This window comes from Cydia amplana, chromosome 19 (genome assembly GCF_948474715.1).
Source record: "Cydia amplana chromosome 19, ilCydAmpl1.1, whole genome shotgun sequence".
Classification (NCBI taxonomy): Eukaryota; Metazoa; Arthropoda; class Insecta; order Lepidoptera; family Tortricidae; genus Cydia; species Cydia amplana.
Window position 1 is genome coordinate 4,908,971 of NC_086087.1, and position 14,052 is coordinate 4,923,022.

General features: G+C 40.3%; 2 protein-coding genes across 2 annotated transcripts in view; one reads left to right on the forward strand and one right to left on the reverse strand.

Moving 5' to 3' along the window:
- Window positions 1–922: 922 nt before the first annotated feature.
- LOC134656956 (ran-specific GTPase-activating protein-like) lies at window positions 923–3,946 on the reverse strand. The gene is made up of 4 exons (XM_063512517.1): window positions 3,754–3,946; window positions 3,420–3,611; window positions 1,676–1,910; window positions 923–1,264 (listed from the first exon to the last, which is right to left on the reverse strand). The coding sequence occupies exons 1-4, from the start codon at window positions 3,763–3,765 to the stop codon at window positions 1,017–1,019; spliced, it is 687 nt and encodes a 228-aa protein (XP_063368587.1). The 5' UTR covers window positions 3,766–3,946; the 3' UTR covers window positions 923–1,016.
- A 412-nt stretch (window positions 3,947–4,358) lies between these two features.
- Window positions 4,359–14,052, forward strand: part of LOC134656990 (leucine-zipper-like transcriptional regulator 1) — a 33,624-nt gene continuing 23,930 nt past the window's right edge. The window contains exons 1-8 of the mRNA XM_063512555.1: window positions 4,359–4,764; window positions 5,045–5,216; window positions 6,170–6,306; window positions 7,086–7,200; window positions 8,340–8,503; window positions 10,489–10,659; window positions 12,658–12,799; window positions 13,564–13,727. Of these exons, the coding sequence (XP_063368625.1) occupies window positions 4,622–4,764; window positions 5,045–5,216; window positions 6,170–6,306; window positions 7,086–7,200; window positions 8,340–8,503; window positions 10,489–10,659; window positions 12,658–12,799; window positions 13,564–13,727 (1,208 nt within the window). The 5' untranslated portion in view covers window positions 4,359–4,621. The remainder of the gene's footprint in view (window positions 4,765–5,044; window positions 5,217–6,169; window positions 6,307–7,085; window positions 7,201–8,339; window positions 8,504–10,488; window positions 10,660–12,657; window positions 12,800–13,563; window positions 13,728–14,052) is intronic.

Consider the following 14,052-nt stretch of genomic DNA (forward strand, 5'->3'; position numbering starts at 1 on the left):
GAGCTCGGAAATATAGACGCCGGCAAGGAATTCCATTCCTTGGCAGTGCGCATAAGGAAAGAGGAAGCAAAGCGCTTCGTGCGGATTCGTGGAATATCTACCAGGTAAGGATGGAAACCGGCCGTGCGTCTAAAAGTCCGATGGTAGAATGGGGACGGTGGAATAAGCTCGTGTAGCTCTTGAGCACACTCCCCGAAGTGCAATCGGCTGTAAAGTCGGCTTACGGACGATAATTTTGCGTGATAACTTCATAAGAAAACATTGATGAAAAATTGCATACTATACGTTACCATGGAGATCCGTCCACAACGTTACCATGGAGATCTGTCCACAACGTGACACTTTTTCGCGCATGCTACCGGTGTTCATCGATTTATAAGACGTTATCATTAAAAAAACACAGATAAATTAACCTAGATTAATAAACGCAAACTAGCAGGCAGAAACTACATCAAGATACCTATTGACCGCCACTGTTCTAAACAAGTGACATCACAGTATAAAATACACCTATATGCATTGACAAGTTTAAATTCGTGCTATTTTATACAAACGTGACGCCCAAAGGCATTTCATGCTTGCACATTTTATATTATTTATCAAGAGTTACTTGTGTGATTTAGAGGCATGTCTATAGGAACACCTTAAAGAGTTTTCTAACTCTTGGACCTATACTTAACTGAATTTTATACAGCTTTTTTTCGGTTTCGCATATTATCCCGAAATCACACACTAACTCATATCTCAATTGATTTGTTTCATAACCTTGCGTCTCATCTTGATCTAGCACTAAATTGAACTAAGGCCATATAACAAATTATTTAAAATTTATTTAGCAAGACAAAAATCGACTTTTTCTTCTAACCTCTATAATAACCCTTCAATAAAAGAGGAGTAAAACGCGAGGTTAAGAAACTCATCATTCGATACATTACAACCTGGGGCAGTTTTGACGTTATTAATAATAAAACATTACATGTTACAGTACACTAACAAACTAGACTAAACTAAGCAAGTTATTCCGATTTTTCACTTTCCACTGTAAGCTCTTTCAGCTTGAGGATAACACCTTCTGAATCTTTCTCATTTTTATCTGTGGTTTTCTCATCTGCCTTGTCGATACTCTTTGGCTCTGGAGTGTCAGTATCCTCGCTCCGAGTGATGCTGCTCTCATCATCAGACGACAGATCCTGGGTGTAGAGGCTGCATTTGGTCCGGACTATTTCTTGCGCTTCGGCAAATTTCGCCTTCCACAGTTCAGCATCTGTAATTAGAAAGTATTTGGTTAGATAAGATACATGCGTGTTGGTAGCCGAGTTTTTAGGGAGGTATGATTGCGGAACTATTACGTGTTGTGACTGTTGCTTTTTCGTATATCCTATTGAGACAATATATGAAATGGAAAAATGAAAATCGGCATTATCTAATAGGTACATTACTATTGACTTGACTTTTCAATCCTTCTCAACTTAATAAATTTAAAGAGTGTATCTGACTTACTCTGAGCATCTCTCTCAGAGTACGTCAGATACACTCTTCTCTCATTGTCTCATTGGAAAAGTCAGCAAACACCAAACAGTTGAAAGCCGCTGTGCACATTGATTCAAATGTCGGGTGATATAGTTTAGCACACACATTGATTGATACCCGTGTCATGGTTTAATAAAACACTTACTTTGAGGATTTCCAAACTTGATAGCCAGCAGCTCTTGTTTCATGGTCTCATCGGCGAAGTCAGCAAACACGGACCAGTTGAAAGCCTTATCCGAGCCGCAGTGCACGTTCATACGGATGTCGGGCGTGATGAAGTGATTGGCGCACACTTTGTGCGTCTTGTCTCGGCGCATCACCACGCGGACCGTGTTGTTGGCCTTGTGCCGGAGGAGCTTAATATCGCCTGTGCCGCGCTCCTAGAGACGAGGGATAGTTAAGTCAGTTTTGCTGGGTATTTTCCGCAAATCGACAACCATTGTGCTTATTGAGCGTGAATAACGAGCTAGTACTACTCTAGCCACCCCAGCTACTCCACTAAACCTAGCAAGGTTTGAGACAAGGGATAAATACTTAAGTTAAAATCTTAGCAGTTGCAGCCTTAGAGCTTGGGGGCCATGTTAAGCAACCTAACCAAGAACTAGTTCAAGCATTAGTTTTTATGAATTTACTGCCATTCCTTCTAATCCAGCCCTAGTAGCACGGTCGCATTTTTATCGCTTGACACCATGCCTGTCACGTTCTAACAAGTATGTAAGTGCGAAAGTGACGGGCATAGTGATAGTCGATAAAAATGGAACGGTGCTAAGCCCGCAGAGTAATCAGAGGGCTATAAATGTTGTAAGTCATCATGATTTCGCTAAGTTGAAAGTAGATGCAGGTCCTATCTATAGTAGTTTATAGTTCCATGTAGAAAGCATCCCTCAAGATTCTTGATATAGTCCATAAGCTGCTGACCAGATGTAGGTGTAATAGTGCAGCGAGGGGCTGAATGAACGCGACACGCGATCGACAGCCCGCCTGCTTCCGGCCGGGCGTCCCTACACTACATAGTGCAGAGAGACACACTAATTATTAATTTTTTCCAAACCATTAGCAAGAAGAGGTAGAAAATAATTTTACTAAATTTATTAGTAATTATGTGTAATTGTGTAGTCAAATTTTTCACACACATTATTTGTTTTTGCTGAGACTTAAGCCCTGCTGATGGCTGACTACTAACTGCATTGTATTCTGATCTCTTTTAAGCAGCAATGCATTATGAGCAAGCAATCGGTAATAACATTAATTAAAACCATTCAGGAACTATCCTTCGCAATGTATAAAGAACCATTAAAAAACATGTTTTATATTGACACCATTATTATATCTGGCTGTATCTAGCTGCCAGGTAAACAGAAATATATTGATTATTTTGGGGGGTGGGGTGGGGGGTTGAAGTGCTGCATAGTGGGGGGGGGGGGGAGGTACAATAGATTGCACAACATTAATACATATCCTAAAAAATGAAATAATGCATTAGAAAAAATAACTATGACCCGAGATTTACTACAACCTTGACGTTGAAAAACATGGTTTTATATGAGATAAGATAACCTAAAAAAATCATGCTTGCTGATATGCTGATATATAATAACTAAGACCTAACAAAGTCTAGTAATGAAAGATTTGAACAAAAATTCGATATAATAAGCAATTATTCAAACAATGTACAAAGAAGTAGCTTCCTTTCTTCAACAATAAAAATATTAAAAGAAAAAGTGCTTTTAAAAATCTAGGCAACAAATAAAAATGTTTAAGAACCTCGAGTTGACTGAATAGTAGCTATAATATATAAGTAACTATACAATTTAGAACAATGATAGCTTTTAAATAACGGATGATACAATGAGCACTTTGTGTCACAGTTGTGGAGACAAAGAACTGACCTTCCACTCGTGATCCGCCGTGTCGTATCTGTAGAGCCGCGCGCGGATCTTCACGAGCTCCTCCTCGTCCTCCTCGTTCGTCTGCACGTCCACCAGCGGCAGGGACACTATGGGGTCGTAATGGGGGTCATGCTCTGGGGTTTCCACTTCGCCTCCCTCGCTTTCACTGTTTCGTCTAATGCTTTCCTCAGTCTAAAAATTTAACAAACACATATATGTAACAAACTTAAAGAATCAAAGGCTATCAAACTAAAGCTAGAAATTATTGAAAAAGAAAACTCCCCATCCTTTAATTTTTCCGTTTACAAATTTGAATGATACTGATAAAACTTACCGGTGAAGACATTTTTAACCAGTAACTTTAACCGATAGACAGTAATGTCGTATAGTATAAAGTGTACGAATATCCAATGTAAACACTGTTTTACTAGTTTTGAGGGAAACTGGATGTGATACAATGAAAATATAACAAAAAAAATCGCCAATTGCGTTGCGTGAGTTCTTCAGTCACTTTTGAGAATCGTTCAGAAAATCCGTGTAAACAAAAGAAAACTTTTGTCGATTGGCAACCCTAATCATTTTAATTGATGAACGAAATAAGCAGTTTCACACTATCGAACCACTGCGGACAATGTCTGAAATGGCGAAATTCCTTGTATTCGTGTTAAGGCACTGTAGAAAAAGAAACTGCTGCAAATGTTTTGTTAAAGACGGTCAAAAATGAACCTTGTTGCTTTACGTTACTGTTAAAAATGCTATCAACTAAATTCATGTAAAATGTTTGACGTTTCTGACCAATCTCCTCTGCATACTACACACGGATTTCATTGATAAAAATTTGTTTGTTTGTATCACGGCGGATCACGGCTATTGTTTAGTGAGAGTTTTCTTGAATACGGTTTTATAAGTAAGTCTAGTTTAACTCAATTTACTAAAAACTGAACGGTCCTATATTAGGTGGTTTGGTTAAGATATGTGAATCAATAACTAAATTGCGGATGCATGTATTTAGCGACCTATTTCCGCGTCCCGTTTATTTTAGGAGTTGTTCCTGTTTTACCGGAATAGATATTTAAGAAAGTGGGTTTCTAGCTTCGCCGTCTAGTCTGGACACTGCTGCCCGTGTATACTAAGTGGTACATCATTTTATTAGAGAGTAAAGCAAAGTAAAAATTGTGTTTTTTTAAGGAAAGGCCGCCTGAATGCAGAGCAGAGAGAAGATGATAACGGAGCAGCTGCGGAATCCGAATGAGCTGGACATCAGCCTTCGGATGGAGTTTGGTCCGTTTGAAACGGTGCACAAATGGAAGAAGTTGTCAGAGTGCTATGAATTTGTTGGAGCCAAGTAAGATTACTTCAAAAGTTACATTTTACCGTTATGCTACAATAAGCTAAAACACGAATGTAACATATAGAATTATTACGTTTTTTTGTTATTCAATAATCACTACAAAAAATATATTATTGACACCACATGATTGGTAGTGGGTACTCCTCCTGTACTCATTAAAAATATTTAAAAATTTATTCTAAAAACAGATTATGTAAAGTTTTTTTTCCTAAAAGAAATCCTTCTAGACCCGCTTACAACACATACAAGTCCTGATGCATATGCTCTCTTTCAGACGGAGCAAGCACACAGCAGTGGCCTATAAAGACGCGATATATGTGTTTGGCGGTGACAATGGCAAGTTCATGCTCAACGACCTGGTCAGGTTTGACATCTGGGAGATGTCCTGGACCAAGGTGGGCTTCCAGGGCACTCCGCCCGCTCCCAGATACCACCACTCCGCTGTTGTAAGTACCGATGTACAGTGAGCTGCGAAATTGCATGGAGAAATTATGAATAGATAAAGTCACCATGCACTTTTACGGTTGATAATTTCCAAATAATAGGTAAAAAAACCGCTGAAATTTCACAGAAAATAAAGGAAAAGTTTAGATATTCATAAATATAAAAAAATTCGGAAATTTTCCCGAAATTTCGCAATTTTGGAATCTTTCCGACGGCATATCAGTAGTTGTAAGTGTTAATATTGTAAATGCGCTTTGGGAATCCATTTTATAGTATTGTATTTATTTAGTTAACCTTAGTTGCACAAAAGAGAAACCTTACTGTACAAAAGGCGGATACCATTATATACCTACCAGTCAACCAGCCAGCCGGTTGTGTGAATGTTTTAGATTATTTGGGATGAAAATGTTTGTAGCTATGCTGAAATTGTAACAGATTTCTTGATTTGGGATACTGGAATTTCAGTTATGTGTGCTGTCTTAAACTGAATTGTTTGAAGGGGTATATTTTTGCCCTTCAATTTCCTTTTGTGTAAAATATTATATACTTGTTATCTTCACACTTTAAAAAAATATTGTAGGTCTAAATACACCAAGCTAAGTGGCCAAGGGCACTTTTTTTTTAATTGATCGCATATGATAAAGTAGATCGAAATCAAGTTTTCATTAACTTTTTGAACGCCACGTCTCTTCTACCGTGCACAGCGCGTCATCGTGAACCTATCTGTAACCGAACGCGTAAAGCCCTTGCTACACGGTCGCCGACAAGCCCCTCAGACCGCGTGGCCTTGGTCTGGTCGGACGGACAGACAGTTGTTTCCAACAAAATTTGACCAGAACTGACCAAGGACAGACCAAGGTCAGACGGTTAGAAGGCTTGTCGGCGACCGTGTAGCAAGGGCTTAAGTTAACATCTTTGGCGGTCAAAGGATTATTAATGGAACGTCTGTACACAGGTGCATCGCTCGTCCATGTTCGTGTTTGGCGGCTACACGGGCGACATACTGGCCAACTCCAACCTCACCAACAAGAACGATCTCTTCGAGTTCAAGTTCTCCAGCGCGCAGTGGGTGCAGTGGAAGTTCCAGGGACAGTAAGTATATGGTGATTTAAATTTAAACTAATATGATTTTCACTGATAATTTTTATACTGAATCGGGACAGAAGAGTGTACGCGATTAAGTCACGATTCCGTTTACAAATGATGACTTGGCGGGTTGCACCAAACTGTTTGTCATCATTAAAGAGTTCGCTAAATTTTATTGTATGGAAAGTTTCATAGACCGCCGCGGCGCGCCGGGTGACGTTGATCAGTCTGTCAAGTGCGGATGGTGCAACTGGCACTATGTATATCTCAGATCATCAGATGGAGTACGCAAGATGACTTGCTGTCATCACAAATACAATTTAAATTCGATTCAAATAATTTTATTTCAAATCCGCGCGATATGACGCGTTAGTTACAATTGTTACTAATTTACAAAATAAATTATTAATAGTATACCTACTAAAATCCACTCAAGACTATTAGACATAAGTCTATGCACTCAGAAAAAGCTTTGTAGATTTATTTCCGTGGCGCGAGCTTATGAAGTGTCTGTTTTGCTATTCTTTAGGCCTTTTGACAATAAAGAAGCCCAAAAAACTATAAATGTTTAATGGTTTTATTAACGATGTCAAGTATTGTGAGAATTGTATTACAGTGTAAACTCCTTATAACGTCACTCGATATAACGTCGACATTTTTGCCTGTAGTTGGTTTACTTTAATATTAATTTCTCTCTATTTAACGAAAACTCTCTATAACGTCAAAAAGTGTCCGGTCCCTTGAGTGTCGCTATATAGAGTTTACACTGTATTTGTATTTGACAGGGAGCCAGTGCCACGGTCAGCTCACGGCGCAGCAGTTTACGACGACAAGCTTTGGATTTTCGCCGGCTACGATGGTAATGCGCGCCTCAACGACATGTGGACCATCAACTTAGTGGTGCGTACATTCTGATCTTTGTATAATTATAGTCTGACAAACCAATTAGTCAGTAGAAAAGCATTTATCCTCGACTTTGTCAACCAAAGTAGATTGTCCCATACGTTTTCTGGGGACAGTTTTGTCAAATACTAGCTTCTGCCCGCAACTTCGTCTGTGTAGAATGATTATTATTGATAGAAACTATGCTTTGTCCAAGCGGACCTCAAACTATCTCCATACCAAATTTCATATAAATCGGTGCAGGGGTTTAAGCGTCAAGAGGTAACAGATGGACAGACAAAAGCTACTTTCGCATTTATAATATTAGTAGGGATAATTCACTTGTCAACCTAGTTATGTAGATAAGGATGGTATTCCATCTGTCCAATTTCTTTGTCCAATGTGTATTGCGGGTCACATTTATAGAATAGAATAGAATAGAAGATGCTTTATTCAAAAACGCTTAATTTAAACAACTAATACTCGTAACAACACTGACATAGATTGGTTATAAAGCGTTCCTGAAATGGTCTCCACTCAGCTTCATGTCAAGGAACCTTTGAAGTCCCCGACGCTGGTCTTCCGCGGAAACTCTTTCAGAGAGCGCAACTATAAGCTATACAATTTAAATTAAATATAATACTACAGCTATACAAATTAAATTAAATATAATTTAGTTAAATTATTAAGACTATTGATCCACAATAAGACTGTAAAAACTATTGACCCGTACAGTAACAGTAAGTCATACTTGTGTTTGTGTTACTTGTAAAATTAGTTTCACAAAGAAGAAAGAAACACATAGGCACACAAAAAGAATTAGCACAGACTTCTAACCACGGTTTTTCTGTACACTTAAAATGATTTTTTTGTAATTATTTTTAAACGAATTCACTGACAATGAGTTCCTAAGAGGAGGCGGTATATTGTTCCAGCATTTCGTGGCAGAGTATTTAAAGCTGCCACGAAATGCGGCGGTGCTGTGCCGTGGACAAAGCAAACGAGTTTTGAATGAGACGCCATGACATTGGACAGGTGGAATGCTACCCAAATGCACGACAGTAGAGAGCCATCTACTTCAGCTGTCAAATCCACAAACAAAATGTTTGAAATGAAAATGCCACGCTCACTTGTGCCTAATTTAACTCTTGTACCAGGGCGACAACCACCAATGGGAGCGCGTGGAGCAGAAGGGCCAGTGCCCCCCCACGTGCTGCAACTTCCCCGTGGCCGTGGCGCGCGGCAAGATGTTCGTGTTCAGCGGCCAGTCCGGCGCCAAGATCACCAACGCGCTCTTCCAGTTCGACTTCGAGACGCACACGTGAGCAACCTGCATATTTCAAATTCATACAATTTATATTTCAGAACAAAAATTCGATATACAATTACATTTGAAATATGCAATCTTTTAACCTTTGGCCTACTGTCGGGTAGATGGCGTTAATTTCAATATTTAACAAATGAACACGTATCAGTGAAATATAAAGGGTCAAAGTCAAATGACGTCAGTCGAAAGATGGCAGTAAATTTACTGTGGCTGCATAATTCACCATGTCAGTAACTCTCTATACATTCTATTCTCTTTGGTTATACTCCTTGGTCAACCAAATCTTGTCAGTAAAAAAAGGCGCGAAATTCAAATTTTTTATAGGACGATATCCCTTTGCGCCTACATTTTTCAAATTTGCCGCCTTTTTCTACTGACAAGATTTGGTTGACCATCTATATGTTAGCACACAGGAAACATATTAGTAATAAAATACATTACGTAGTGTACACATCTCGTGACGGCTTCGTCGTTTTGAAAAACGACCAAAAACTGTTCAAACAAAACATGTGGTGCCGAATAGCTTCAATTAGCTGAAGAACTATTAGCTTTTGTAGGTGTTATAAATGAGGAGTGTCTTTTCAAAAGGGTTTATTTTTTCTTAGCGGTACTTCTAGAGAGAACCTTGCTCAAGAAAACTTAAGGTTCAATTTAGAAATAGATTCCCAGAAAAAATAAACCCTTTTGAAAAGACACTCCTCAAATATTTTGCACTGCATTACATGTCGTAGTTTCTGTCAAAGGAAAAGGAAAATTATTCTGTCATCATGAATCCAGAACTCAAATTATGATCTACATATGTACAGTCATAGAGAATGAATGAATGAATGAATGAAATCGTTTATTCACAATGAACATATGGTAAAAATAGGATCTTAATTTAAATACATTGCTTCCCATTATACATTCAGTCAATATAGACATGTGAAAATATTTGTCAGTGATATATAGTCACTCAGTCATTTAAAATTAGATACACTTACAGGATTAATGACAATTTTCGCCAATATTTATAATAGTAGATAATTAATTTAGTAACAGGTCAAATAAAATAGTAATCAGAATAAAAAAAAAAAGAAATTACAATTAAAATAGGAATAAGTCATGTCTTTTAAATATATGTAAATTAACTGTCAGGTTATATTCAAAATGTATACAATAAAAATTCGTTAATAAAATAGAAATATAGTAAGACAAGAGTGCTCACTCCATACATCAGTTCAGACTATTAATTTCAGTGTCTACATCTAGCATCGAGTAGCGGAACTATCAGTACTGCTACTTGATAATAGATGTAGCACCAACCGGAAAGTCTTATCTCAACAGCATAAGACTTTCCGGTCGGTGCTACATCTATTGTCAAGTGGCAGTACTGATAGTTCCGCTACTCGATGCTAGATGTTAATAGTCTTTTTGGTACTAAAACTGATTTATGGAGTGAGCACTCTATGTATTTTTTTCTCTATGGTACAGTGCTTTGTGCAGTTTTAATTTTTTCGACGCTTTCTTAATTTGTGAGCTTAAAATTATTGTAAATAAAACTAGTAAAACGGATTATATCGCGGTAACCGAAGACAATATTTTGTACATTTTTAGGGTTCCGTACCCAAAGGGTAAAAACGGGACCCTATTACTAAGACTTCGCTGTCCGTCCGTCCGTCCGTCCGTCCGTCCGTCCGTCCGTCTGTCACCAGGCTGTATCTCACGAACCGTGATAGCTAGACAGTTGAAATTTTCACAGATGATGTATTTCTGTTGCCGCTATAACAACAAATACTAAAAACAGAATAAAATAAAGATTTAAGTGGGGCTCCCATACAACAAACGTGATTTTTGACCGAAGTTAAGCAACGTCGGGCGGGGTCAGTACTTGGATGGGTGACCGTTTTTTGCTTGTTTTGCTCTATTTTTTGTTGATGGTGCGGAACCCTCCGTGCGCGAGTCCGACTCGCACTTGGCCGGTTTTTTCGTTGTTCCAGTTGGAGCCGCGTGTGCACGGAGCACCTGCTGCGCTGCGCGGGCCCGGCGCCGGCGCGGCGCTACGGGCACGTGATGGAGGCGCACGGGCGGCACCTCTACGTGTTCGGCGGCGCCGCGGACAGCACCCTGCCCAGCGACCTGCACAGCTTCGACCTTGACACGCAGATGTGGTACGTGTACCTTAATCTTAGGACACTACGTGTTCTGCCGGAGGGCGCCGTGGTGGAATGACATCGATCCCAGCGCGCCCTCACGAACGGCAGAGAGGGTGAAACCACAAAATAGATACAGTACAGAAGTCAATCACATGTATGTACTTCACTTTTCATACCTACGCTCGGCGGTCGCTCTAGGGTTGTCAACTATGATTTATGCACAAAAAACTATCGTAGTAACGTGATAGTGGCACTCGTATCTAGTAGTGGCCGGGGCGGGGTGCATAGGTACCTACCTACCTAACTGTTCTGTTTAACGTTAAAACGAACCATCGAAATACAAGCAGATACTTACCTCTCTGAAACCACTGGTAGCTTAAAAAACGACAATTCATCGTTTTATGTTGAATTCAAACAACCGTCCACTGAACAGTTATAATAACTTTTTTTTGTTTCTCCATTATTGCACAAAAAAGTTCACAGACGCGTGTCTCAAGCGGATGGCACTCGCGCTCGCACTGGTCCCAACCGGTCCGAGATATCGTGTCCGTGAGCAGTGTCTATGTGTGCGTTGCTCGAGCGCACTTTGTATGTAGATTGATTTCTGTACTGTATCTATTTTGTGGTGAAACACCGGAGTGGGTTTAGTGGGTAGGCCCAAATTCTCATCCCCCCCTCTCGTCCAGAGAGGGATAAGGAGCGGCGAGTCCCACACACCGTGCGTAAATGCATTCCCACTCCGTCAAAAAAAAGGATTCCACGTGTACTCGCACGGGCGACACAATTTTATCATGATTTGCTTTTGGGTTTAAACATGTCATGTAAATATTATATATACAATATAATACGTAGTTTTCCTAGGTTTCGTGGATGAGGTGTTTAAAGTAACGATACCTCGTATCGTACTTATTTCAAATTCTAGTCTAACATAATGTTGAGAAATGAAAGATATTTTAAATTTCTATAATTGTGTGGTGGCCGGCTTTAAAATAGCGCCAACCCTAACATAGGATAAGGGTGTACGGGGTACGAGGCGACTAAGTCCACAAAAGTAACAAGAAGGTATTTCGTTACAGGGGAGATGGTCCTCTTAGCATTGGTTTGCAATCCATCTAGGAGAAGGATACTCTAAAATAAAACCCGGAATGGAGTTTCGGTAAGGCGCGAGTAAGGTCCAACCTGAAATAAGCGGCAGATTCCTGCAGCCGACCTGCCTCCACACGTATTGGCTCGCCTTTCCCGTGGGTTAAGACAGTGAAGCCGAGAGGATAATGCAAGTGCTGGGCATCCCTGCGTTTCCTTAATTCCGTCCCAAGCGGTGTAATAGGATATATCTCCGGTTTTACACCATAAATCGTCTGCAATAGACGCTATGAGGCCAAAGATGACGAGGTTCAATATAAATAAATAAAAATAAGTTTTTGGCAAAAATTTCATTTTTGGTACAAGCTTTTATCGCTGACTGTTCTTTTCTTACGACAGACAACTAATACTCATCGAGACAATTCTAAAAACCCCTAACACAAATAGGTTGCGTTGTTTCATCACAGAGCTCCTATGGCCACCTGTCTCCATCATCAGATCAGCTCGATGGTACCATAATATTGCATTGTCAACCGACTTACATATGCATGAAAAATTTCAGCTCAATCGGAAACCGGGAAGTGGATCAAATTTAACTTGCAAGATTCCATTACATAGTTAGTTACATACAGGTCGATCTAATAACAGCTTGTTAAAAAGCCTTTTATTTCTTGAACCTTAACATATTTTTTTTAAGTATATTGGATTTAAAAAATATTAAATGATTATTCAAGAACCCCGCGTTCACAGGTTAGGTTCAATAAATGTGTGTAAATTTACATTACATTGTACATTTTGCTGAGACTTTAGTTGGCCGCGACCATGACCAGTGAAACCTGTGTCGAAACGTCGGTATATAAAGGTAATTGAATAAATTTCGCGTTAGACCCGTCTATAAATGTGAGTTAATATGTGTGTAAATTGTGACAGGTCGGTGGTACACCCGGCGCACGAGTCGCAAGTGCCGGTCGGGCGCCTGTTCCACGCGGGCGCCGTGGTGGGCGACGCGCTGTACGTGTTCGGCGGCACCGTCGACAACAACGTGCGCAGCGGCGAGCTCTTCTGCTTCCAGGTGTGTAACATTGTGGTCGACACACTCCCGAGTACAAACAGCAACACTCTTAACTGTCCATCGGTGGACCTTATGCCTTTTGTAATAAGGTCCACCGACAGTTAACAGTGTGGGCGATGGTGCGTTACCGTGCAGTAAGTAAGTTTTCTAATGGGGAGTATTCCTGCAATGTCTTGCCGCCAGAGTGTAGCACTAGTGCCTTAAGTAAACCATAGAGTAACTTATACATACTGTACCTTAAACTGTTTTTGACAAGTTTTCACAGGCAATCAAATATGACATTGATACATCAAGGCGGTTTGTTTACAAAGGGCCTACCGGGAACCGGGAGAGAGGATAGTTACCAAAATTTCGACTCTCGTTTGCGGTAGACCCTTAGATTGTGACTTATTGTGGGAGTGGCGCCCCCTACGCACAGTTTCGCGTAATATTCCCTATTGAAGTGCTGTGATCTGTCAATACAAAAGTTCTCTGAGGCACACTCCCCTCTCAAAACCTTGTATCTTATAAAGTAAGTACATTGACATCAGCATATTATTTACTTTTGTCAGCTTGCATTTCAGGCTTCTATTGCCATAGAATATAAGTAAATTTAAATTTCCTTATAGGTACCTAACTATCTAGGTATCTATACGAAGGATGACACTTCAATTGGTCGCACTTCAAGATAATATCAATGACAACAGTTTTTTACTTTTTATACTTAAACCATAAAACTTGGCATAGCCATAAACCATAAAACTTACTTTAAATCTTTGTTTTAGCTGTCCGACTACCCGCGCTGTACGCTCCACGACGACTTCGGCCGCATACTTAAATCCCAGCAGTTCTGCGATGTGGTAGTCCTGGTGGGAGTCGATGAGAGCTGCGTGCTAGCACACCAGGCGCTGTTAGCTGCAAGGTCCACGTATCTACGAGCCAGGATACAGTGAGTTATAGCTGCCCGACTAACCGCACGCTCCACGATGACTTCGGCCGCATACTTAAATCCCAGCAGTTCTGCGATGTGGTGGTCCTGGTGGGAGTTGATGAGAGCTGCGTGCTAGCACACCAGGCGCTGTTAGCTGCAAGGTCCACGTATCTACGAGCCAGGATACAGTGAGTTATAGCTGCCCGACTAACCGCACGCTCCACGATGACTTCGGCCGCATACTTAAATCCCAGCAGTTCTGCGATGTGGTGGTCCTGGTGGGAGTTGATGAGAGCTGCGTGCTAGCACACCAGGCGCTGTTAGCTGCAAGGTCTACGTATCT

Bases quoted from the DNA above. Each gene is read 5' to 3' on its own strand.
- LOC134656956 (XM_063512517.1), bottom strand. The intron at 1,911-3,419 runs GTCAGTTCTTTG...CCTCGTCTCTAG, and splicing joins CGGCGGATCACGAGTGGAAG to GAGCGCGGCACAGGCGATAT. The intron at 1,265-1,675 runs GTAAGTGTTTTA...TTCTAATTACAG, and splicing joins CAAGTTTGGAAATCCTCAAA to ATGCTGAACTGTGGAAGGCG.